This window comes from Eleutherodactylus coqui, chromosome 5, assembly GCF_035609145.1.
Source record: "Eleutherodactylus coqui strain aEleCoq1 chromosome 5, aEleCoq1.hap1, whole genome shotgun sequence".
In the NCBI taxonomy this organism is placed as follows: Eukaryota; Metazoa; Chordata; class Amphibia; order Anura; family Eleutherodactylidae; genus Eleutherodactylus; species Eleutherodactylus coqui.
In genome coordinates this window covers 24,652,381-24,678,363 of record NC_089841.1, presented here as the reverse complement: position 1 = coordinate 24,678,363, position 25,983 = coordinate 24,652,381, and the positions used below count along the sequence as shown (strand labels likewise).

At 47.3% G+C, this 25,983-nt stretch overlaps 1 protein-coding gene across 3 annotated transcripts in view; it reads left to right on the top strand.

The window, feature by feature from the left end:
* Positions 1-25,983, top strand: part of LOC136627321 (zinc finger protein 585A-like) — a 368,397-nt gene that overhangs the window by 206,614 nt on the left and 135,800 nt on the right. Inside the window, exons 2-7 of one of the 3 annotated variants that reach the window (XM_066602326.1) lie at positions 3,008-3,111; positions 3,376-3,555; positions 3,638-3,761; positions 5,985-6,088; positions 6,216-6,398; positions 6,481-6,604. The exons of 1 other annotated variant lie outside the window; for it this stretch is intronic. In XM_066602326.1, the coding sequence (XP_066458423.1) occupies positions 3,008-3,111; positions 3,376-3,555; positions 3,638-3,761; positions 5,985-6,088; positions 6,216-6,398; positions 6,481-6,604 (819 nt within the window). The remainder of the gene's footprint in view (positions 1-3,007; positions 3,112-3,375; positions 3,556-3,637; positions 3,762-5,984; positions 6,089-6,215; positions 6,399-6,480; positions 6,605-25,983) is intronic. One more of the 3 variants, XM_066602324.1, reaches the window with a different exon arrangement.

Below are 25,983 nucleotides of genomic sequence, written 5' to 3'. Positions count from 1 at the left end.
AACCAGATCCTGACCAATTACCTCCGTCACGTTACCAATGTACATCATGCCGATTGGTCCAGCCTGTTTAACTGGGACGAGTTTTCCCATAACCATCATGCCAGTGAGTCCACTAATAAATCTCCCTTTCTCATAGTGTATGGTTATCAACCCAGGATTCCTCTGCCTATTTCTTCCACATCTGAAGTTGCAGCAGCAGTTTCATCACTGGAGAATTTTCCCAGAATCTGTCAGAAGACAAGACTAAACTGGAAAGAGCAACCACCCAGATGAAGAAATTCACCGATTGCAAGCTTTGATCCCCTCCGCAGTTGGTTTCCAGTGATAAAGTATGGCTTTCCTCCATACTTTATAAATTAGCTCCTCGATTTTTAGGCCCATTCGAGATATCCAAAAAGGTGAACCCTATATGCTACAAGTTACGGCTCCTTGCGGATACCTAATTCCTTCCATGTCTCACTTTTCAAACCTCCTGGTTCTCAATAAATGTTCCAAAAAGTCCAAATCTGCTGTGGCCCAAGTTAACTCCAAAAAACGTTTGCGAGTTCAAGAATATTCTAGATATGTAGTAGATCAGGAACAAGACCTATTTTTTGGTGGACTGGAAGAGACACGGTTCTTGGGAGCCTTTAGAAAATATCAGTGCTCCCCTTCTACAAAAATTTTTACTAAGAACTGGCAGGAGGAGAAGGGGTCTGCCTGGGTCTGCCACCCCCCCTCCCCCCTGCTGTTGCGGGCAGATGCGGGTATCACACTGTCTCTTCTGCATGAACTGCTCTTTTACCTTCTATCAGCACTGCTGAAGTTACTTCTCTGCAGTGCTGTGTGCTTTCCACCAGTATTGCCTGAGTTAACCCTTCTCCATGCTCTCAGCCAAGTTGCAGGGCTATTTAACCTGAGCTGGGAAACTTGCTCCTTGCCAGAAAATCAGTGGTGTTTGTTTCCTGTTCTCAGCTAGCTATTCTGATCTTGGGCTACTGTGTACCTACCCTTGAACCTGTTTGCAGGACTTGCCTGCCTTGATCCTTAGACTTGTAACCCGGATTTTGATTATATACCGCCTTCTCCGACATAAGGTCCATATCTAGACTCTGCGCTTTGTCCTGTTTCGTGGTGCGTTTCACCAGTGTCACCGACCAACAGCCAACTGCACCAGGACTACTCCAACCATCGGGTGTTGCAAAGACCAAATATAAAATACAAGGGCAGATTGGGGGTGTGGTGGTGGATGTGTCCATAGAAGGCCAGAGAGCTTTGTTACACAACCATATTATTATGTGGTGTAAGGTCCCGATTCCTGCAGAGCTCAAGCGCTTCTTGTTTGTGCATAATTTTAGCACAGTTTTTATTGATAATAAGTTTTACAGAAAAAGGTCTGAATGCCCTCCGACGTAGAAAAGTGGGTGCAGAGGTCAGCAAACAGTAAAATATTGTGAAAGCGATCGGGGACTGTAGGGGATCACCTGGCGACAGACGTTATTTACTCTTTAATGTGCTAAACATGGATACGTGTGATGACCTCCCTTGTTGTGGACCTGGGCAGTGATTAAGGCTCAGAAGCCTGTGCGCCCGGTCTGTAATGCGATCGTATCTGGTACCTGTAATAGGTCTTATGTTTTACTGGGGTTGTGTTAGAAGGGGTTTCACTGTAATTCTCTGCAGAGTATGGAGTGGCAGGCAGTGAAGGGGTTAATGCTGAGATTTCCTCTCAGCGCTCCCCTCAGCCTTTTCCTCCTCAGCAGCGCCCATTACAGGCTCTGAGAGAGCTGCTGTAGATGGTGGACTGCTGGATGATGATGGCAGCGCAGGGAGGGAATCCTCCAGCAGAGGGGAATCCCTCACAGCCTATAATTCTGTGGAGTTTACTAGAGGAGGCTGTTTCCCTGTCTGCTCTCTGTCTGCCGGCGCCATGTTGGATTTCTCTGCTGGCAGGGAAGAACTTTGTGAGCTTCAGAGGGCTCTTCTTCTTACCTCTGACCATCACAACTGGTGCCAGCGATGTCAGGAGATGTTAGGCAGGTCCTGTTGTGTGAATCCCAGGTTTCCACTGCCTATAGTGCTGATTACATGCTGTTAGGTCTGGCAGAGAAGAGCTAAGCATCCTCCAACATCAGTCACTGCCCCCCCCCCCAATTATTATTTTACTTGCCCGTTGTTGAACCCGCTCAAGCTCTGTCATGTCCTTCTTGAGTCAATACTATAGACTATATTCCATGTGTGAATATTATCTATAGTATTGACTCAAGAAGGACATGTCAGAGCTTGAGCGACTTGTAAAGAGGAAGAACAATCCTCTCCTCATGTGTCCGTAGACCTATTTTGATGCACCCCATTATCCTATTTGCCTTGACAGCAGCTGCCTGACACTTGTTGCTCTAGTTACGTGTACAGTTATCTAAATTCCCCAAGTCCTTCCCTAAGCCATAAACTTCAGATGTTTCTTTACAAGTTATTTTGGTGGCTTTTTTATACAGAGATGTTTTTTCTGAATTTTTTTTTTCAATTGCAGAAATAGACAAGAAAACTCGCATGTACATTGCAGACATCTATATTGTGCTCTAAAACACTGCAGCGCTTGAGAAAAAACACAGTAAAAAGCAGCTCTGAACTTGGAGAAGAGTCATTGGGGCGGTCGCTGCCGACTTCTCCCTGCCTGGGTCGCTTATCAGTCCAATTGATCCGGGTGAGGAGAACCCTGTCGGGATTTTGTGTTGCCTGTAGTTCATAAAACTCACAAAACAGCTTCTCTTTAATATCATCTTAAAGGTGTTTTCCCATGAATTGCTTCATTACCCCTGTGTCCTTCCTGGTTGCTGCTGACCAGGACATGTGACTGCTGCAGCCAATCACTGGCTACAGCGGAGAGCTTTTATCCAGCTACCAGGAGGGACACGGGTTGTGAAGCATTTTTAAGCAATGGGAAAACACATTTAAATGTTTCCCCTTATTATCACTAGTAAATTTATAATGTTTTTTTTTTACATTGTTTTATATTCTTACCATTTAGGACCCTACATGACTGATTCATCAAAGATGGAGAAGGACAGAAACAAGATGGCTGAAAGTGTATTAAATCTCACCCTAGAGATACTCTTCCAGCTTACTGGGGAGGTGAGAGATTCTGATGATGTCACAATACATCATTCTTATCTGTGGTAATTACAGATGATGTCAATAGAGGGGGGAGAGATTCTGATGATGTCACATCATTCTTATCTATGGTAATAACAGATGATGTCACTGGGGAGGTGAGAGATTCTGATGATGCCTGATTACATCATTCTTATCTATGGTAATAACAGATGATGTCATTGGAGAGGTGATGGACTCTGTAATTGTCTGTAGTGATATTTATTAATGTCTCCCCATATATAGGATTACACAGTAGTGAGGAAGACCTCTAGTGATGGCTGTCGGGCCCCTGCGTGTAATGGATTGGGAAGATCCCTGAGCCCAATTATGGCTCCCACACCTCACCCCCCGATACATGAGGACATCAATGTACAGAAGATTCTAGAACTCGCCAACAAGATGGTTGAGCTGCTGACTGGAGAGGTGACGCTGCAGGGAATGCTGGGACATTATACAGTAACAGCACTGGAGGCTTCTGGGTAATGACTGTATATTGTGTTGTCAGGTTCCTATTAGGTGTCAGGATGTCGCTGTCTATTTCTCCATGGAGGAACGGGAGTATTTAGAAGGACACAAGGATCTGTACAAGGAGGCCATGATGGAGACCCGCCAGCCGCTCCCGTCACCAGGTAATGGACGTATTTAGCTGGATTGTAGCTGGGGGGAGTGGGGCATGTGCCCCTGGTGCTTGTAGGGAGGAAGGTGCTGGGCAGGCAGAAAACTGTGCTAGTTGGATTAGTGAAGCCACTAACTACACAGTTGTTGATTAAAGTCAGTGTATAATCAGTAGGCCTACATATCAGCAATACACTTTTAATCGCTGATATGTAAGCATCCCGGTCCTACAGTGATGCTAGTCAGCGACTACACGGTGGACGGCTGCTGTATCAAGCAGTAGCAAGAGAATGTGGCTACAGAAGATCTCGGCTCCACCAGCCCGACTGCTACAGTAGGTGACGGCGGTGCAGGGCTGGAGAGGTGCCTTGGCCCATGCTGTCCTAGACCCCCAAACTATCACCACCAGCTCTTTCTTTGCATTTACTGCTTTCAGGCCCGGAGGAGGGATTCGGCATCACCGGTAAGAGGTGCTAGGTTGTATCTACAGAGTGCAGCATGCCTTCATTGTGAAGCATGTGTAGTGGGGGTAGTGGGACTGTCCAGCGCAGTGAGAGAGAGCTAGGGTGATGACAGGTAGGTGCGGGAAGGAGGGGGGGGGGAGAGAAAGGGACGCTGCGTCAGGAGTGAGAAGATTGTCCTATAGGAAGATCTTGTGCTTGATTGTCTTTCCTTCCCCCACCCTTTCTTTCAATGAGCAGTACTTCATACTGTACTATTATATTATTACTAATACAGGGGGAAGGAAGGGGGTTATATTTGCTCTTTTTGGGGCAGCTGCTCCAATTATACATGGTAGTACTGGATGCACCAGGGGGGTCTATTATGCAGTTTTTGGTATTATTACCCTCATTTAGTGCTTGTATTTTACTCTATAGGGCATATTAATAAAATTATGTTTTACTGCTACATTTAGTGATTTACCAGCATTATTATTTGCTGTGACTTACTGAAAAATGTAAGCAACAGAGTGAGTTACCATCCATTATTAATTACTAGTGGGAGAGGCTCAGCAAGCAAGATTCAGATGTGGGGCTGCACAACGCTTTTACCCTGGGTGCAGGAAACCTAGCTACGCCTCTGGTATTTACCATATTTTTAGACTATTAGACACACTTGACTATAGTATACACCCCGGTCTCAGACAAAAGAAAATAGGAAAAAAGTGTTTTATACTAATGACACGAACTTCTCCAGAGTAGTGTCAGGGTTTGGTGTTGTAGGGTAGACAGGGGGTTAATATTTTATTATAATAGTATTATAATCTACAATAATAAAGGTGATGGGAGGGGAACGACAGAACGCCTGTCGGAATGAGCCCCATGTAGTCCTCCAGCACTGATGAAGTGCCCACATGGACCTTCTCTTTGGATGGCGGTCCTATGTTTGTAGCCAGAAGTTCTAATAAATGCTTGTTTTTATCTTCAGTGATGCTGGAGGACCACAAACTGGTATATATCCTCCTGCACACTTGTACGCTCACTCCTGCCATCTCTGTGCACTGGGAGTTCACTGTGACACTGGACACCTGCATTCCTGACCTATTGTAGCAGTGATGTCCTCTGTCTACTTACTCTGCATTCACTTGTACATCATCTCTCAGTGGTAACCCCCTCCCCAGTAATGCTTCAGCTCCAATAACTGCACATTATTACACAGCATGGCCTCCTCCCATGACTTGTATGCCCTGTCTATAAGCTCAGCCTCGTCTCAGTGTCGCAGATTGCCTGTGTGCCGGGTATGGAGACAGGATTCAGCAGACTGAGGAAAGAGGAATAGGAAGGATGGAGAGACGTGTGCAGGCAGTACCTGCGGGGGGCTAGGATCAGGCACTCAAGGGTTACTCAGAGTGACAGCTCTCCGCTGGGGTCTATGAGGGGGGGGGACAAGTTATCACTGTTCTGCGCTTGGCTGTACGTGGGACAGGGAAGGGGGAGACCATTCAGGTTACTTCACAACCCCTGTGTCTTTCCTGGTTGCTGCTTACCAGGACATGTGACTGCTGCAGCCAATCACTGCCCACAGCAGAGACCTTTTATAGCCAGTGATTGGCTGCAGTAGTCATATGTCCTGGTCAGCAGCAACCAGGAAAGACACAGGGGTTGTGAAGCAATTATAAGTAATACGGAAACACTTTTAAATGTTTCCTCTTATTATCTCAAAAGACAGTTATAATGTCTTTTTTGTGATTTTTTTTTTTTTTTTTTTTTACACCGGTTCATATTCTTTCCATTTAGGACCCTACATGACTGATTCATCAAAGATGGAGAAGGACAGAAACAAGATGGAAAAAAGTGTATTAAATCTCACCCTAGAGATACTCTTCCAGCTTACTGGGGAGGTGAGAGATTCTGATGATGTCACATTACATCATTCTCATCTATGGTAATAACAGATGATGTCACTGGAGAGGTGATGGACTCTGGAAATGTCTGTAGTGATATTTATTAATGTCTCCCCATATACAGGATTACACAGTAGTGAAGAAGAAGACCTCTAGTGATAACTGTCGGGCCCCTGTGTGTGATAGATGGGGGAGACCCCTGAGCCCAAACATGAGGCCCTCACTTCACCCCCTGATACATGAGGAGATCAATGTACAGAAGATTCTAGAACTCACCAACAAGATGATTGAGCTGCTGACTGGAGAGGTGACGATGCAGGGAATGCTGGGACATTATACAGTAACAGCACTGGAGGCTTCTGGGTGATGACTGTATATTGTGTTGTCAGGTTCCTATAAGGTGTCAAGATGTCGCTGTCTATTTCTCCATGCAGGAGTGGGAGTATTTAGAAGGACACAAGGATCTGTATAAGGACGCCATGATGGAGACCCGCCAGCCGCTCCCATCACCAGGTAATGGATATATTTAGCAGGATTGTAGCTGGGAGGGAGGAAGGTGCTGGGCAGACAGAAAACTGTGCTAGTTGTATTAGTAGAGCCACTCACTTCACAGTTGTTGAGTAAAGTCAGTGTATAATCAGAAGGCCTACAGATCAGCAATACTCAATTACTAATAGCTGACATGTAAGCATTCCGGTCATACAGTGATGCTAGTCAGCGACTGCACGGCGGACGGCTGCTGTATCAAGCGTTAGCAAGAGAATGCGGCTGCAGAAGATCTCTGCTCCACCAGCCCTACTGCTACAGTAGCCGGCGGCGGTGCAGGGCTGGAGAGGTGCCTTGGCTCATGCTGCCCCCAAACCCCAAACTATCCCCACCAGCCCCTCCTCCACTTTGCATTTAGTGTTTGCAGGGAGGGATCCGGCATCACCGGTAAGAGGTTGTGGCTACAGAGTGCAGCATGCCTTCATTGTGCTGCTATGAAGACCTATAAGGATGTGTCAAACGAGGGTGCTGGATAATGGGAAAGGAGAACGGAGAGGGACTGTTAGATACTAAGGTCAGGATCTGAGAATGGGATGGTGAGGGAATGGAAAAGAAATTAATTTTGTGAAAGTATGGATGTAAAAAGTGTGGCACTGCTGATAATAATGCTTGGTAGGATATTGGTATGGTATTTAGGAGGTGTATGGAATTAAGTATGATGTGGTGTTATGATTAGAGATGAGCAAGCACCAAAATGCTCGGGTGCTCGTTACTCGAGTCAAACTTTTTCGTAATGCTCAAGGGCTCGTTTCAAATAATGAACCACATTGAAGTCATTGGGACACTCGAACATTTTTGAAGGTGACCCATGCTCCTCATGGGGAAAGCTGTGCGAATCACCTGAAGACATCAGAAAGTGATGGAAACACCACAGAAAGGCATAGGGAACAGCAGGGGCAGCATGTATGGATGCATCTGAGGCTCTCAGGTCGCACTATTAAGCCAAATTGTGGGCAAGAGCCTGGCGGTCAACCCTCTAACAATTTAGTTGGGACAGACCATAATCAGCAAGGCACACATGCTGGCACACCTTAGCTAAGCACCACACTAGGTGCAACGAAGGCCAATCACTGCCTGCGGGTGACACCACTGCCTCTTCTCCTGTGTTACATTCTGGCATTGCTGTCCACTCCCCACCAAGACGAAGGCACGAGCCTGCCTCCACAGTGTACTGAAAATTTTTCTCAGCGCTGCATCCATCTATCCACATCCCAGACAGGGTAAGGTGCACCCCTTCGCGTACTTCGCCGACGGGAGCTTTACAACGCCGTAGGACGATCCGAAGCCGCCCTTGCACGGAGCGGCATGTGAAAGAGGAGCGGCCCTTTCCTCTCGTCCTGGGGGTTAAGGTCAACCCGCCTTTGTCCAGGAGTGGTCTTGACCTATTGTCTCAAAGTGCCGAGAAGGAGTGGGGATGCGCACACTGGAGTCAATGCACCGTAGCCGCCCCTCTGTCGCCTCTCTTTGGGACAGAGCCACGGAGTCCCTGAGTCCCCACTCTGCCGATCCACCCGCGGTAGCTGGCGGGTGACCGTCTGACGTGGGCACCTCCTCCAAGCGTCCAGGCACACAGCGACGCCTCTGCCAGTTGAGGAAGCGTGCAAATAGAAAAAAAAAATATATCTCCACGAGGGGCTTGTTAACCAGTGCCCCGGGGAAGGACAACATGAACCATGAAGAAATTAGTGGCCAAAGATGGTTACCGCGCTGGGATACGTTTCCGTACGCCGGGTGACCCTTTTAAAGTTGTGCTTTATAGCTGACAAATCGCAGACAAATTAATGTATAATTGTAAGTGCTATCTCATGCCACCTCCGTCGCAGCATTTCATTAGCCACAAACGCCAGCATAGTGGGGACTCAGAGGCCAGTACTTCTACATTGTTTATGAAGAAAGCAACCCATTTTAAAAAGAATTTTTTTTTACCAACATTGCAGGTGAGAACCTGAAAGATCTGTGGAGCGAGAGTGCAGGGTAATTGTTTACCAGGAGTATAGGTGAACCCCTGAAACATTAGTTTACCAAGAGTAAAGGCAAACCCCTGAAACATTTGTTGAGCAAGAGTATAGGTGAACCCCTGAATGATTTGTGTACCAAGACTATAGGCAAACCCCTGAAACGTGTCCCAAGACTATAGTCGAACCCCTAAAACATGTGTACCAAGACTATAGGCGAACCCCTGAAATGTGTACCACGACTATAGGCGAACCCCTGAAACATTTGTGTACCAAGAGTATAGGCGAAACCCAGAAACAATTGCTTTACCAAGACTATAGGCGAACCCCAGAAACAATTGCTTTACTAAGAGTATAGGCGAAAAATTTGTGTACCAAGAATATAGGTGTACCTCTGAAAATTTTTTTTACCCAGAGTGCAGGTGAAACCCTGAAAATTTTTTAAAAAAATAGAGTTCGTACTTGCTTAATTTGCTAACAGAGCCTGTAGGCAGCCCTCCGTAAAAAATTAGATTTAACAGAGAATGCTGACATGCTGGTTTAGGAGGAGGAGGAGGAAAATCAGAAAAGGATAGTTCAAGCTACTTCTTCCCTTTTTTGGAGTGATAGAGGGTGCATGGTTCTCCAGTTCCAGCTTAAAGATACTTTATGTTATGCTGCTTTCCACCGGTGGAGAAGAAAGGTCAGGGGAAATCCAGGCTTTGTTCATCCTAATGAGTGTAGGCCTGTCGGTGCTGTCAGTTGACAGGCGGCTACGCTTATCCGTGATAATTCCCCCAGCAGCACTACACACCCTCTGTGATAAGACGGTAGCGGCAGGGCAGGCCAGCACCTCCAATGCGTACAGTGCAAGTTTGTGCCATGTGTCAAACTTTGACACACAATAGTTGTATGGAACAGAGGGATCACAGAGGACGTTGGTAAGGTCGGCTATGTACTCCCACACCATCTTTTGACAGTGTTCCCTCCTACTCAGCCTAGACTGGGGAATGGTGACACAGTCTGGCTGGGGAGCCATAAAACTGACAAAGGCCTTGGAGAGTGTCCCCCTGCCTGCGCTAGACATGCTGCCTGATTCCTGCATCTTCCCTGCTAGTTGTCCCACTGAACTACATTCTCTACCGCTAGCATTGTCAGATGGGAACTTTAGTATCAGCTTTTCCACCAGGGCCTTGTGGTATTGCATCAATCTCGTACTCCTTTCCTCTTCGGGAATGAGAGTGGAAAGGTTCTCCTTATACCGTGGGTCAAGAAGGGTTAGCACTAATCCGTATTGGCAAGTATGCGTCTAACGCGAGGGTCACGGGAAAGGCAGCTTAACATGGAGTTAGCCATGTGTGCCATGTGAGTCCCAGTATGAAACACATCGCTTTCTTCACTAGGAGGATGACTCTCAGTCTCCTTCTCCTACTCCTCTTCAGCCCATACACGCTGAACAGATGTGAAGGAAGTAGCATGGGTACCCTCTGCAGTGTGGGCAGCAGTCTCTTCCACCTTCTCCTCCTCCAATACATGCTGAGAAACAGATATGCGGGTGGTCTGGCTAGACCACCCTCATATCACCAGATTGAACATGTGCGCCAGGCATGGCACATATGTTAGTCTGCCAAGCTGCACAGCCACCACAAGGTTACGGCCATTATCACACACGACCATGCCTGGTTGGAGGTTCAACGGCGAAAGCCACAGATCTGTCTGCTAGGTCAAACCCTGTAACAGCTCTTGGGAGGTGTGCCTCTTGTCACCAAGCTGAGTAGTTTCAGCACGGCCTGCTGACGCTTCCCCATAGCAGTGCTGCAGCGCCTCGAGCTACCGACTGAAGGAGACATGCTCACAGATGGTGAAGACGGGACAGATGGAGAGGCGGAGGAGGAGGAGCAGAAGGGGTATGGAGGAGGTGGCAAAATAAGCCAGAGAAACCATGACCGAGGTAGGACCCGCAATCTTCGGTGTGGGTAGCACGTGAGCGGACCCATCGTCAGACTTGGTCCCAGCCCCCACCAGGTTAACCCAATGTGCCTTCAGGGAGATGTAATGTCCCAGCCCGCCAGCACTTGTCCATGTGTTGGTGGTTAAGTGGTGCTTCCCAGTAACCGCGTTGGTGAGGACACGGTTTATATTCCGTGACAAATGCTGGTGTAGGGCAGGGACGGCGCAGCGGGAAAAATATTGGTAACTGGGGACCAAGTAGCGAGGGATGGCCGTCACCATGAGGTTGCGGAAAGCCTCCGTTTCTACCAGCCTATATGGCAGCATCTCCAGGCTCAGTAGTTTGGAGATATACACGTTTAGCGATTGTGCATGCGGGTGGGTGGCCACATATTTCCGCTTGCGCTCTAATGCTTGGGTTATGGACATATGGACAGCTGAACGCTGCGAAGGAACACATTAGAGGAGGCAGCGGAGGACTGTGGAGGTGAAGGGGTGGGTGCAGGCCGGGAGACGCTCATGTCTGCGTCCTGGGAGGGGGATTGCATCTCTGTGGCAGGATGTAACATAGGGGAAGAGGCCTACAGTGTGACCTGCAGGCGGTGAATGGCCTTCATTCCACCTCGTCGGGTGCTTAGCCATTATATGCCTGCACATGCTGGTGGTGGTCAGGCTGGTAGTGGTGGCTCCCCTGCTGATCTTGGTGCAGCACAGGTTGCCCACCACTGTTCGTCGGTTGTCTGCGCTCTCACTGAAAAACCTCCAGACCTTCGAACACCTAGCCCTCTGCACGGGAGCTTGCCACAAGGAGGTGTTGTGGGGAACAGTTGGGGGATTACTTGCTGTGGCCCTGCTTCTCCCTCTGGCCACCCCACTGCCTCTTCCAACCTGTTTTGGTGCTGCACTTGCCTCCCCCTCTGAAGCGCTGTCTTCAGTAGGCTTTCCAACTCAGGTGGGGTCAGTCACCTCATCATCCACAAGCTCTTCCTCTGAATCCTCAGTCTGCTCCTTCCTCAGATTTACTGCCCTAACAACAACCTCACTGACAGACAACTGGGTTTCATCATCATCAGCCACAAATAGCTCTTGAGACACTACTTGGGAGTCCCCACCCTCATCATCCTGAGTCTATGAAGGGTCCAAATTTTGGGCATCGGTCACGACAAACTCCTCAGGTGGCTGATGAACCATTTTTTCCAACCATTTGTTCTGAATCTCTCCTTTTCCCAGTGTAACCAGGTTGGGAGGAAGGAGGATCAGCCTGAGGATTTAGAGGTCCAGTCCCTTGGCTAGCGTGAGTGGACTGCATGTAACTGGGTTTGGATAAATTACTGGACGCGTTATCCGCTATTTACGTCATGACCTGATCGCACTGTTGTGCTTTTAATAATGGTCTACCACACGGACCTGCAAAATGTGAGATGAAGCATAGATGCGCTCTACTAATCCTTCAGCAGCAGGCACTGTTTAACCCCACCCGGGACCTCGGCCTCTGCCCACACCCTCATTCGAACACTCACATCCTTGACCTCGCCCCCTAGCCCTAGTCTTTATCATGTTGTACAATGCACTTGGTCAAAATGCAATGCAAACTGCGAGTTATTTTGCGTACGCTTATAGACCAAAATATACACCGTAAACGGTAATAGTATACTGTTGTTAGATAGCGTGGATTGACAGGACGCACACAGGGGTATATAGCGTATGCTTAAAGCCCCCCAAAAATAAACAAATGATAGGAGTTTTGTTACTTCCTATCTACTCTCTGTACACCACTAGCAGTATACTGCATAAAACCGGTAACAGTATACAGCCGGGATGCTTGAGAATACTTTGTGCGCACTACGGCTCCCAGCCAGCCAAACTGCTGATGCACACAATGAGAGGAGTTGTAGTCCCAGAAAGGACTGTTGGGTTCTTGGAGCAAGGATCCCTGCCTAATCGCAACCTCTACCCTACACTATCATTTTCCCTGAATTCCAGCAGGTCTGTCCCTCAGCTAATGCAGCATGCGTGTTAGGCGAGCCTCAGGTGACCTCCCACACCTATCCTATCTAAATCAGTAAATAGATAGTCCCATGACAGGCTATCCAATGCCTATTCTATATCGAGTGCTAGAAGAAGCAGTGGTGAATTCTGGGATTGTGCGATGTGGACTAGGTTCAGAATTATTCTAACATTATCAGGGGTATCGTGCAGGTATAAAACCCACCATGGTCCTTGTGGATCACGGAGGGAAGATATTTATTTATCCAGTTGGCAAAAATACTAGTAAAATTTTATAATCCAGGTTTTAGAGGGAAATGGGGTGGTAATTCTTTGGGGTGGTGTGGTCCTTATTGGGTTTAGGAATTACTATTATTTGAGCATCTAAGAACTCCTCAGGTATATGTTTTCCTAATAATAGGTCATTGTACAGATGAACCAGGGGGTCGATAAGGGACTCTGCAAACTTTTTATAGTAGAGGGCAGCCAGCCCATCAGGCCTTGGGGCTTTGCTTAGCTTTAGGTTTTTTTATGGTTTCTTCTACCTCCTCCACCCCAATGGTTTGGATTAAATCAATTGTTGATTTGGGTCTAGTTGCGGTAGGGACATCTCGTCCAAGAAGGACTGTGATGCTAGTGGGTGCCTCTGTGGTTTATATTTATAGACGGAGCTATAGAAATCTCGAAATGTCTGTGCAATTGTGTGGGTATTTGAGGTGCAGTTCCCGTTGTTGGATCGGATAGAGTAAACTGTGAATCTCTCTCTTTGCCTAAGCTTTGTGGCTAACAGCTTATCGGGGTTTTTTTTAGCCAGTCAGTAGTAACAGGCTTTCGTCCACTGGAGGGCCCTCTCGGCCTGGGATGTGTAGAGGAGATTCAACTAAAGCTTAACATCTCTTATTTCTTTAATCTGGGCTAAACTGGAGAGCTGTTGGTTCGCTCGCTCCAGGATGCCCAACCGCGCTCCAGGTTTACTATGTTTCCAGCTCTCTCTAGCTTAATGTGTGACGTGATTTTAATGATCTGTCCCCTCATATATTCTTTATGTGCTAACCAGACCCAAACCGGTTGTGAGTTGGGGATGACATTCGTATCTAAGTAGGTTTTGAGTTGGTCATTAATTTAGGAATGAGACACTGGATTTTTGAGAAGAGCTTCATTAAGTCTCCATCTTACAGAGTGTGAGTGTGTGAAAGTTTATCCAGAAAGTGCAACATAACTATATCATGGTCCGACCAGGCACATGGGATATTTCTGGCCTGAACCAGTACCAGCAGAATCAAAGGGGATACAAGGATCCAATTGATGCGCGAGTAAGACTTGGGCAGAGAGAAGGAGGTGTAACCCCTTCTTGCTCCATGATTCTTCCTCCACACATCCGCTATTGCCAAATCCACCAGTGCGACCCTCAATGAGACTCACTGAGCTGGACTTAGTCTATCAAGACCCGAGTAAGAGCAATCCATAGAGGGGGACCGCACCATGTTGAAATCTCCTATCCAATAAATGTGGGTATTTGGAATGTTTCAGAGTTTATTGGCCACCATGGAAAAGAGTTTACGTGGATTTGTGGTAGGAGCGTAGGAGTTAACTATCGTTACTTTATTATCATAGAGAGAGCCCTGCAGAATAAGGAATCTGCCCTGTGGATCAGCTTCCATATGGGTGACGATCAGGAGGAGAAAGTTATAATCAGGATAGTAACCCTCTGGTGTTTCTTAGGGGCTGTTGAGGAATATATTTTAGAGTACTGGGGGTGACAAAACTTTGGTGAGGAGGAGAAGTGAGTCTCCTGTAGGCAAATAATGTCTGGTTTAAGTTTCAAATATTGGGCCAGAGCTTTGCGTCTTTTTAGAGGCACATTAAACCCCTTAACTTTATGAGATAGGATAACTACCATTTTGCTGATTGTTTATTATTAGAGATGAGTGAGCGTACTCGTCCGAGCTTGATGCTCGTTCAAGTATTAGGGTACTCGAGATGCTCGTTACTCGAGGCGAGCACCACGCGATGTTCAAGTCAATTCCATTGCCTTCCCTGAAAGTTTTGTGCCATTTACTGGCCAATAGAAACGCAGAGAAGGTATTACAACTTCCTTCTGTGACGTTCTAGCCCTATCCCACCCCCCTGCAGTGAGTGGCTGGCGAGATCAAGTGACCGCCGAGTATTTTAAGTGGGGTCGCCCGCGGCTCGCCACAGTCACACACTGGGAGAGATCAGGGACAGTGCTGGTGCTGCTATAGGGAAAGTGTTAGTGTAGGATCCTGTGTACAAGAACCCCAACGGTCCTTCTTAGGGCCACATCTGACCGTGTGCATTACTGTTGTGGCTGCTGGTAACAGTTTTGCAAATTTTTTTTTTTTTTGTATATCGGGCGTGCAGCCCCATTACAGCTATAGCGTTCTCAGGCTGCAGTCTGTACTACATAGTATAGGGACAGCGTTGCTGAGATAGGGAGAGTGGTAGTGTAAGATCCTGTGTACAAGAACCCCAACAGTCCTTCTTAGGGCTACCTGTGACCATGTGCATTTTACAGGTTGTCTGATGGGAGTTGTAGTCCATCACTATTGCACAGCTAAGCCGGTTTGCAGCCTTCCGTATAATTTTTTTCTGGCTAAAGTTAGCGTTACATTACCGCTCTCAGCCTCTAACTGTACGCCAATAATTCCAAAAATTTTTTACACCGCTCTGTGCCTGCCGTTAACTTCACGCACAGCATACGGCGACAGCCCCTGATAGAGGGAAAGTCATATACACGCTATATAGCCAGTATTCTTTTAAAAAAATTTTTTTTAAATAAAAGCTCCTTCTTACGGCTACCTGTGACCATGTGCATTTTACAGGTTGTCTGATGGGAGTTGTAGTCCATCACTATTGCACTTAGGCCTGTTTGCGGCCTTCCTGACTATTTTTTTCTGCCTGGAGTTTGCCTTACTATACAGCTCTCAGCGACAAAGTCTACGCACATAATTCCAAGATTATTTACACCGGCCTGTGTCTGTGTCTGAAGTGAATTAGAGACGCACAGCATACAGCCACAGCGGCTGATAGAGGGAAAATGATATACACAGTATATAGCCTGTATTCTTTGACCAAAAAAACAAAAAGCTCCTCAGTTGGGCTACCTTTGACTGTTTAACCCCTTAGTGACGAAGCCTGTTTGCGCCTTAGTGACGGAGCCAAACTTTGGAAATCTGACGTGTCGTTCAACGTAGCATAACTCCGTAAAGGCTTTACATATCCAAGTGATTCTGACATTTTTTTTTTGTCACATGTTGTACTTCATTTTGGTTGTAAAAAGAGACCGATATAATTTGTGTATAATTATTAAAAGCGCCAAAATTGGGAAAATTTTGAAAAAATTTTCATTTTTCACATTTTCAAGTGTAATATCTCAAATATGTCCAAACATACTGTACAAATTTTTGATAAGATATATATTTCCATCTGTTTACTTTATTCTGAATGCACATTTGAAAAACTTTTGTTTTTTTTAACCATATAGATGACGTACAAATTTAACATTACTTTTCAGCATTTTGTTTTCCTGCACCAAGCCAAGATTGCAAAGGCTCATTAGTGTCAGAATAATAGATACCCCCCCCAAATGACCCCATTTTAAAAACTACACCCCTTAATGTATCCACTGAGGGGTGTCATGAGTATTTTGACCCCACCGTTTTTTTTCAGGAATTAATTAAATTTAGAGGAGAAGAAATAAATAAAATTTCATATTTTTGCATATGTCATTTTAAAGACATATTTTTTTCCTATAGTGCCCATAAAAATGAGGATGTATACCCCAAAATGGATACCCCTGTTTCTCCCGTGTTCAGAGACATATCCATTGTGGCCCTAATCTTATGTCTGGATGCACAACAGGGTCCAAAACGAAAGGAGTATCCGGTGTCTTTTAGAACATAAATTTTGCTTGAAGGCGTTTTAGGCCCCATAGCACTTTTGTAGAGCTCTTGAGCGGCCAAAACCAAAGGGAACCCCCACAAATGACCCCATTTTGAAAACTAGACCCCTTAACGAATTTATCTAGGGGTGTACTACCCATTTTGACCCCACAGTTTTTGAACGAATTCAAGCAAAGCAAAAGGAAAAAATTGTGATTTTTGTGTTTTTTTGTCAATTCTGTTATTTTAAAAACAGCTTTTTTTGTACAGCACACACATGAATGAAGCCTTGCACCCCAAAATGGATACCCCTGTTTCTCCCGTGTTCAGAGACATACCCATTGTGGCCCTAATCTTTTGTCTGGATGCACAACGGGGACCAAAACGAAAGGAGTAGTCGGTGTCTTTCAGAACATAAAGTTTCCTTGAAGGCGTTTTTGGCCACATAGCACACTTGTAGAGCTCTTGAGCGGCCAAAACCAAAGAGAACCCCCACAAATGACCCCATTTTGAAAACTAGACCCCTTAGCAAATTTATCTAGGGTTGTAATGCCCATTTTGACCCCACAGTTTTTGAATGAATTCAAGCAAAGCAAAAGGAAAAATTTGATTTTCGTTTTTTTGGCAATTCTTTTATTTTAAAAACTGCTTTTTTTGTACAGCACACACATGAATGAAGACTTGCACCCCAAAATAGATACCCCTGTTTGTCCTGTGTTCAGAGAGATACCCATTGTGGCCCTAATCTTTTGTCTGGATGCACAACGGGGCCCAGAATGAAAGGAGTAATCAGTGGCTTTCAGAACTGAAATTTAGCATGAAGGTGATTTAGGCCCCATTGCCCACTTGTAGAGACCTTGAGCGGCCAAAACGACAGAGAACGCCCACAAATGACCCCATTTTGAAAACTAGACCCCTTAATGAATTTATCTATGGGTGTACTGTGTATGTTTACACTACACTTTTTGAATAAATCTAAGCAAAGCAGTAGGAAAAAATTACAATTTTCATTTTTTTGGCAGTTGTATCAATTTAAAAACAGTTTTTTTTTGTACAGCACACATAGGGATGAAGACTTTCACCCCAAAATGAATACCCCTGTTTGTCCCGTGTTCAAAACCATACCCCTTGTGGCCCTAATCTACTTAAAGGACACATGGCTAGGCCTATAATAGAAGGAGCACCCGTTGGATTTCAGGACACAACGGAATAAATTCCAGGCCCCATCGCCCACTTATAGAGCCATTGAGCATCCAAAACGATAAAGAACCCCGACAAATGACCCCATTTTACAAACTAGACCCCTTAACGAATTCATCTAGGGGTGCACTGCGTAGTTTGACCCCACAGTATTTGAATAAATCTAAGCAAAGCAGAAGGAAAAAATTACGATTTTCATTTTTTTGGCAATTTCGTCAATTTAAAAATTGTTTTTTTTGTACAGTGTACATAGGAATGAAGGCGTTCACCCCAAAATGGATACCCCGTTTGTTCCGTGTTCAAAAACATACCCATTGTGGCCTTAATCTACTTACAGGACACATGGCAAGGCCTATAATGGAGGGAACACCCGTTGGATTGCAGGGCACAACTGAATAAGTTTCCAGGCCCACTTGTACGGAATAAAAATTGACACCTTAAAAAAATACCCCCCCCCCCCTTCCCCTCCGCACCCTTTTCGGCGTTCCCCAAATCTTAGATAAAAGTAATAATGTGAACTGTGTAGTATTTCCGAAGACAGGGGTAATTATGGAGGCTGGTTGGATGGGTACATGGGGCAATAAAACTGGGTATCCCCCCTCCTCTCATGCTTTTTGGGGGGTATTTTGTGACCTCAGTAGCGGGTATGGGGTGTAAAAAGTGGCGCTCTGTGAGTCTCTGTAATCTTGCTGAGGTGTGGCGGTCTCACACAGAAGGCGCTCAACAAGCTGCTCCTGGAACTGCATGAAGGCGAACGTTCCCGGGGCTTCTTGTAAATTACGGATTACAGGTAGCGGTCTGAATAACGCCGGGCTCACGCAGCCATAGGTGGAATCCGCTTGCGGAGGCCCGCAACGGATCCCGGCTGTGACCCTACGTACAGCCATGTAATGTACTGTGCATAACTGCATATTCACACAGGCGGTCATGCGCAGTATATTTTTTTGTTGTTGTTTGCATTTCCCGCACCGTCGCTTAGCGATGACATGGGTACCCGCAGCCCGTATACAATGTAGTTGCGTATGGGCAGCGGGTATATCCGCGACCATGGAGCACAATGGGCTCTATGTTGCGGATATCCGCGGTAAAATAGAACATGCTGCGTTCTCTTTTCTGCGAGTGGATCACACAATTCCGACCCGCTAATGTGAGCGGAATTGTGTAATCCAATGCGATTGATCTGCGTATTACCGCGGATCAGACGCATGCAGAATCCGTAATTCCTATCCGGTTATGTGAGACCGGCCAAAGGTAGATCGCTACCTTTTTATCACGTGACCGGGGACCGCTCAACAAGGCCACCCGTCACTGCTCCAGGCTCTCAGCGACCGTTGGCCGCTGGGAGTAAGGAGATTTTAAGTTTCCTGGGCTCCCCGCCTCCTGCGCATGTGTCCGGTGTTTTGCCGGTGGTCGCATGTGCAGAATCCGGGAAAGTTCACGGAGGAGGATCGCGACGGAGTGCGAATATGGAGGCCTCCGGTAAAAAGTTTCATCTCCTCTCACCGATCGCATCGGTGAGGGGAGATGAGCCTTCACCTTTTTTTACTTTTACGTGATCGCCATTATCCATTGTATAACGGCGAACACGTGACCAGGAACCGCTCACCGCGGCCCCCCGTGGAATCTCCAGGCTCTCGCCTAAGTTTTGTAGCCAGGAGCAGGGAGATTTTAAATTACCACAGCTTTTGCGCATGCGCCTGCCATTTTGGGGTAAGGTTCGTGGATAAATCCGCGGGCCTTAGGTACGTCATTTCATCCTCCCTCACAGATATGATCCGTGGGGGGAGATGAAACGCAAGCTTTTTTAACTTTTTTTTTACTTTTTTTTTTACTTTTTACACTTGACTTTTTTTAACTTTTGTAACTTTTTCGCGATCGCCGCTATCCATTGGATAGCAGCGATCGCGGGCCCGGGGACCGCTCACAGCGGGCCCGGGGACCGCTCACAGCGGTCCCCGGTAACACCTCCTGGTTCCCGGCTACCTTCAGGAGCCGGGAGCCAGGAGATTTCAAATTTCCCGGGGGCTCCCGGGCTTCTGCGCATGCGCGTGACGTCATTGTCTGGCGCGCATGCGCAGAAGGCCGGCGGCGGGTCCAGGAGGACCCGATCTTCGGGGGACACCGTGGACAATCCGGGTGAGCATTTTCAGCTGCCCTGATGGATACGATCCATCAGGGCAGCTGAATATCTAACTTTTTACACATTTTTATTTACTTTATTGAGATCGGAGCTATCCATTGGATAGCACCGATCGCAATGCCAGGGGGACTGCCCGCATCCTGGGATGACAGCTCCATGCTGTCGGCTACCTGCGGGCACCGACAGCATGGAGCTGTTACGTCCTCAGGCAAGTGGGCATTAATCCTAAGAGGACGCATAAAACTACGTCCTCTAGGATTAAAGCCCACTTGCTGAGGACGTAGTTTCCCGATGGGGCAGTCGTTAAGGGGTTAAATTTCACTGGGTGTCTGATGGGAGTTGTAGTCCATCACTATTGCACTTAGGCCTGTTTGCGACCTTCCTGACTATTTTTTTCTGCCTGGAGTTTGCCTTACTAGACTGCTCTCAGCGACAAAGTCTACGCACATAATTCCAAGATTATGTACACCGGCTTGTGTCTGCAGTGAATTAGAGATGCACAGCATACGGCCACAGCGACTGATAGAGGGAAAGTGATATACACACTATATAGCCTGTATTCTTTGACCAAAAAAAACAAAAAGCTCCTCAGTTGGGCTAGCTTTGACTGTTTAAATTTCACTGGGTGTCTGATGGGAGTTGTAGTCCATCACTATTGCACTTAGGTCTGTTTGCAGCCTTACTGACTATTTTTTTCTGCCTGGAGTTTGCCTTACAATACCGCTCTCAGCGACAAAGTCTACGCACATAATTCCAAGATTATTTACACCGGCCTGTGTCTGCAGTGAATTTGACGCTCAGCGTACGGCCAACACAGGTACTTATAGAGGGAAAGTCATATACACAGTATATAGCCTGTCTTCTTTTTCAAAAAAAACCCAAAAAGCTCCTTCGTTCGGCTACCTCTGACCGTCTGCATTTTACTGGGTGCCTGGTGGGAGTTTTGGTGCATCACTATTGCATTGCTAGGCCTGTTTGCGGCCTTCCTTCCATTTTTTTCTGCCTGTAGTTAGTGTTACAATTCCGCTCTCTGTGTGAAAGTGTACGCATATAATTCTATAATTATTTACAGCGGTCTGTGTCTGCTCTATTCGTAATCCACCATGATGATGGGTAGGGGTAGGGGTCGAGGATGTGGATGCAGGCGAGGATGCGGAGTTCCAAGTGAGGGTGTGGGCACAGGCCGAGTTCCTGGTCCAGGTGTATCCCAGCCGGCTGCTGCGGGATTAGGAGAGAGGTAAGTTTCTGGGGTCCCCTGCTTCATATCACAATTTATGGGTCCACGTGGTAGACCTTTATTGCAAACAGAGCAGTTTGAGCAGGTCCTGTCGTGGATGGCAGAAAATGCATCCAGCAATGTATCGGGCACCCAGTCTTCTACGCAGTCCACTGCTGAAACTCTGAATCCTCTGGCTGCTGCTCCTCCTTCCTCACAGCCTATACTGCTGCTACAAAAATGGTACTGGGGTCTGCATATGCTTCTTCTACATAAATGTTACAGGGGCCTGCTGATACTGCTGCTACAGAAATGTTACAGGGGTCTGCGTATGCTGCTGTTAGAGAAATCTTACTGGGGTCTGCCTATACTTCCACTACAGAAATGGTACTGTGGTCTGCCTATACTGCAGCTACAAAAATGTTACAGGGCTCTGCCTATACTGCTGCTACAGAAATGTTCCTGGGGTCTGTTTATACCTTTGCTATAGGAATGTTACAACGGTCTGTCTATACTATGGGTACACTAAGTCTTCCCATCGTGGTGTTTTACCTATGTGGCACAAATAATACAGTGACTGACTAGGCCAGAATTGCTGGCCGAGGCCAAGTTGCATGGCGGGGCGGAACTCTCCCATGGTTGGGCACTCCGATTTCTTCCTGTGTAATACCATATTTGTGCACTTACAGCATAGGCTAGGCCAAGGAACTCAAAGACTGCCCCTTCCAGTGTTGAGCTATCTATGTTGCGACACATGGATTTCCCGTTGCTGTGTAACTCAGGGCACCTTGGGTCACAAAGGTGGAGGCTTGGAACCGAGCCTGCCCCTGGGCCTGCTAACATGCTTCCCACACAGACTATTGCGGGTCCTGGTCATGGTATCTTGGGCTTGTAATGCCACCTCCTCCTCCTGCTTGGGGTCAGGGGATCAGCACTGGGCATCATGTATTTTCTCCCGTGTTACCACAGTTATCTGAGACACTGGTTTGGGCCAAAGAAGAGGAGCGTTACTGCATTGATGAGACCTTTACAGCTGTACTAGCATCGGAGTCTGCTCTATGCCCACGATTTCTGAGGGTGTGTGCAGAGGCCTATGTACTCGGCACAGTGAAAGTCTGGCATGTTTGGGCACTATCATTTCTTCATGTTTATTACTGTCTTTGGGTTCCTTCGTCTCGCCTATGCTGTGGGTGCACAAAGACGTCCCATAGAGGTGATTTACCTGTCCGGCACAAAGTCACTGACTGACTTGGGTAGGGTGCATAGTGCAGATGGCTTTCCCCTTGCGGTGTCGATAGAGCTATCCGACACCTAGACAGAATGAATACTATGTGGGCACATGGACTTCCCATTGCTATGTCAGTCGCGGCACCTTGGGTCTCACAAGGTGTTTGCTGGGACCGAGCCTGGCCAAGGGCCCACTCACATCCTTCCCACACAGGCTACAGCGGGCCCTGGTCATGGTTTCTTGGTCTTGTAAGGCCACCTCCTCCTCCTGCTTGGGGTCAGGGGATCAGCAATGCGCATCATGAATTTTCTCTCGTGTTACCACAGTTATCTGAGAAACTCGTTTGGGCCAAAGGAGAGGAGTGTAACTCCATTAATGAGACGTTCACTGCTGTACTAGCATCGGAGTCCACTCTATGCCCGCGATTGCTAAGGGTGTGGGCAGAGGCCTATGGCCTCGGCGCACTTTAAGTCTGCCATGTTTGGGCAGTCTGATTCCTTCATATTTAATGCTATCTTTGGGTTCCTTCGACTCGCCTATGCTGTGGGTGCACACAGACTTCCCATTGCGGTGATTTCCCTGTCCTGCACAAAGTGACTGACTGACTTGGGTAGGGTGCATAGTGCAGATGCCTTTCCCCTTGCAGTGTCGCTACAGCTATCCGACACCTAGACAGAATGAATACTGTGTGGGCACATGGACTGCCCATTGCTATGTCAGTCGCAGCACCTTGGGTCTCAAAAGGTATTTGCTGGGACCAAGCCTGGCCAAGGGCCCGCTCACATCCTTTCAACACAGGCTACAGCGGGTCCTGGTCATGGTTTCTTGGCCTTGTAAGGCCACCTCCTCCTCCTGCTTGGGGTCAGGTGATCAGCAATGCGAATCATGTATTTTCTCTCGTGTTACCACAGTTATCTGAGAAACTTGTTTGGGCCAAAGGAGAGGAGCGTAACTGCATTAATATTACAGGGGTCTGCCTATACTTCAGCTGCAGAAATGTTACCGGGGGCTGCCTATACTTCAGCTGCAGAAATGTTACAGGGGTCTGCCTATACTGCTGCTACACAAATGTTACAGGGGTCTGCCTATACTGCTGCTACACAAAAGTTACTGGGGTCTGCCTATACTGTTACTACAGAAATGTTACTGGGGTCTGTCTATACTGTTACTACTGAAATGTTACTGGGGTCTCCCTAGACTTCTGCAACATAACTGTTACTGGGGTCAGCTTATACCTTTGCTACAGGAATATTATAGGGGTCTGTACATACTATGGGTGCACTAAGTTTACCCATCGCGGTGTTCTACCTATCTGTCCCCAAAAAAAACACTGACTGACTAGGGCATGAAGTGTGGGCCGAAGCCAACATGTATTTTCTCTCCCGTTACCACAGATATCCGGGGCACTGCAATGGGATTTCTTTATGTACCTTCTCTGGGTTCCTGGGACCCACCCATGCTGTGGGTGCACACAGACTTCCCATAGCGGAGTTGTACCTGCCTGGCACTTTAAAAAAAAAAACAGACTGACTATGGCATGGCGTGTGGGCCAAAGCCAACATGCATTTTCTCTCACGTTACCACAGCTATCCAGGGCACTGCATTGGGACAAACAAGAGGAGCGATACAGCGCTAATGAGACGTACACAGCTACGCTAGCATCGGAGTCCGCTCTATGCCCACGATTGCTGAGGGTTTGTGCAGAGGCCTATGTCCTGGGCGCAGTGAAAGTCTGCCATGTTTGGGCACTCTGATTTCTTTATGTTCCTTGGGCCCACCCATGCTGTGGGTGCACACAGAGTTCCCATAGAGGTGTTTTACCTGTCTGTCCTCAAAAGACTGACAGACTCGGGTAGGGTGCAGAGTGCAGATGGTTTACCCCTTGCGTTGTTGATGAGGTATCCGACACCCAAACAGAATAAGTAGTGTGTGGACACATGGACTTTCCATTGCTATGTCAGTCGCGGCACCTTGGGTCCCACAAGGTGTTTGCTGGGACCGAGCCTGGCCAAGGGCCTGCTCACATCCTTTCCACACAGGCTACAGCGGGCCCTGGTCATGGTTTCTTGGCCTTGTAAGGCCACCTCCTCCTCCTGCTTGGGGTCAGGGGATCAGCAATGTGCATCATGGATTCCCCATAGCTATTTAACTCATGCCCACGTTTGCAGCTCCTGACGGAGGTTGACACTTTATTGGAATGAAGATCGAACGTCAATTTCTCATTGATTCTCAACTGCATTGTAGGGTATCGCCCCGCCCCTTTTAAAGAAGGTCGCTACCTGGCCCTGCCAACCCTCTGCAGTGTGTGCCTCCGGTTCCTCCTCATCGCAGACGCACTTATAAATAGACATGAGGGTGGTGTGGCTATGAAGTGAGCACGTGGCATGAGGACAGCTGAAGGCTGCGCAGGGACACTTTTGTGTGCACTGCGGACGCAAGGTCGTGTGGGGGGGGGGGGGTGAGGGGTGGGCAGCATGTAACCCAGGAGAAGAGGCAGCGGTGTGTCCTGCAGGCAGTGATTGTGCTTGGTTGGAGGTAGTGTGGTGCTTAGTTAAGGTGTGCTTTACCAATGAGGGTTTTTCCGAAGTAAAAATTGTTAGGGGGGGAGGGCCCACTCTTGCCGCTATTGTGGCTTAATAGTGGGACCTGGGAACCTGAGATGCAGCCCAACATGTTGCCCCTCGCCTGCCCTATCCGTTTCTGTGTCGTTTCAATCACTTTCTTGGGTTTTCCAGATTTTCACAAATGAAAACCTTAGCGGAGCATGGGTCATATACATTTACTTCAATGGGGTTCGTTACTCGAAACGAACTCTCAAGCATCGCAGAAAGTTCGACTCGAGCAACGAGCACCCGAGCATTTTGGTGCTCGCTCATCTCTATTTATTATTATATCTCAGTTCTTGGATGAGAGTCTCCATGGTTTCTACCTGTTCGAGGCCCAGAAGGCCCTGATCTAGGAACTACAGCCCTCCCACAGGGCTAGAAGATCCTACATATCGGAGCAGATAGACATAGTGCTTACATGTGGATATTACCTTAGATAAAAACACATAGCTGGGAAAACTTACAACTAACAGAAACATAACAACAATGTATTGGGCTTGTAAACCCAGAGTGGTCCAGATATTGGGAGCGTTTCCCATAATATGTGAGACACCCACCAGGTCCAGGGCGGAAAGGGCAACAAATAGCTCCAAACCGTCCTGGAGCTAAAGCTAGCTAGAGAAGAAAGGGTGAAAAAAAAACAGATCAAAATCTCATACTCTAAACATTAACCATAGTCATTGATGGTCAGACTGTTTGTTTCGCAGGTACCGAGAGCAACCCAACCCAAAAAGGAAGGCACACTGGACTTTTCAGCACTTGAACAGCTAATCGCCCAGGGTGGCCCCCAGTGATAAGGAATGTCTTGAAATGTCTCTTTTGCTTGGGGGGTCAGAGAGATGCGTTGTAAAGACTTGTAGATGAATAAAGTCCACCATTACAGCCCCCTCCCTGTAATTTCCCACCCCAGGTGATGCTGTGTTACATATGGAAGAGTACCATATAGTCCAGTAGTTAAATGGAACTCCACATCACTGGAAGGGCCGATCTCGGCGTGGAGATACAGTCATTGACCATGTTCTCCTTGGCCGCTGGGCTCTGGGTGTCACGACATTTGGAGAATCGAGGGGAATTCTTTCTTCCACCAAAGCACATCTTCCTTCTTCCAGGGTTCAGAAATGATATATTTGCTGGTTGATCTTCACGTTCAATGTAAAGGGGAAGTTCCATCTATAATGGATATT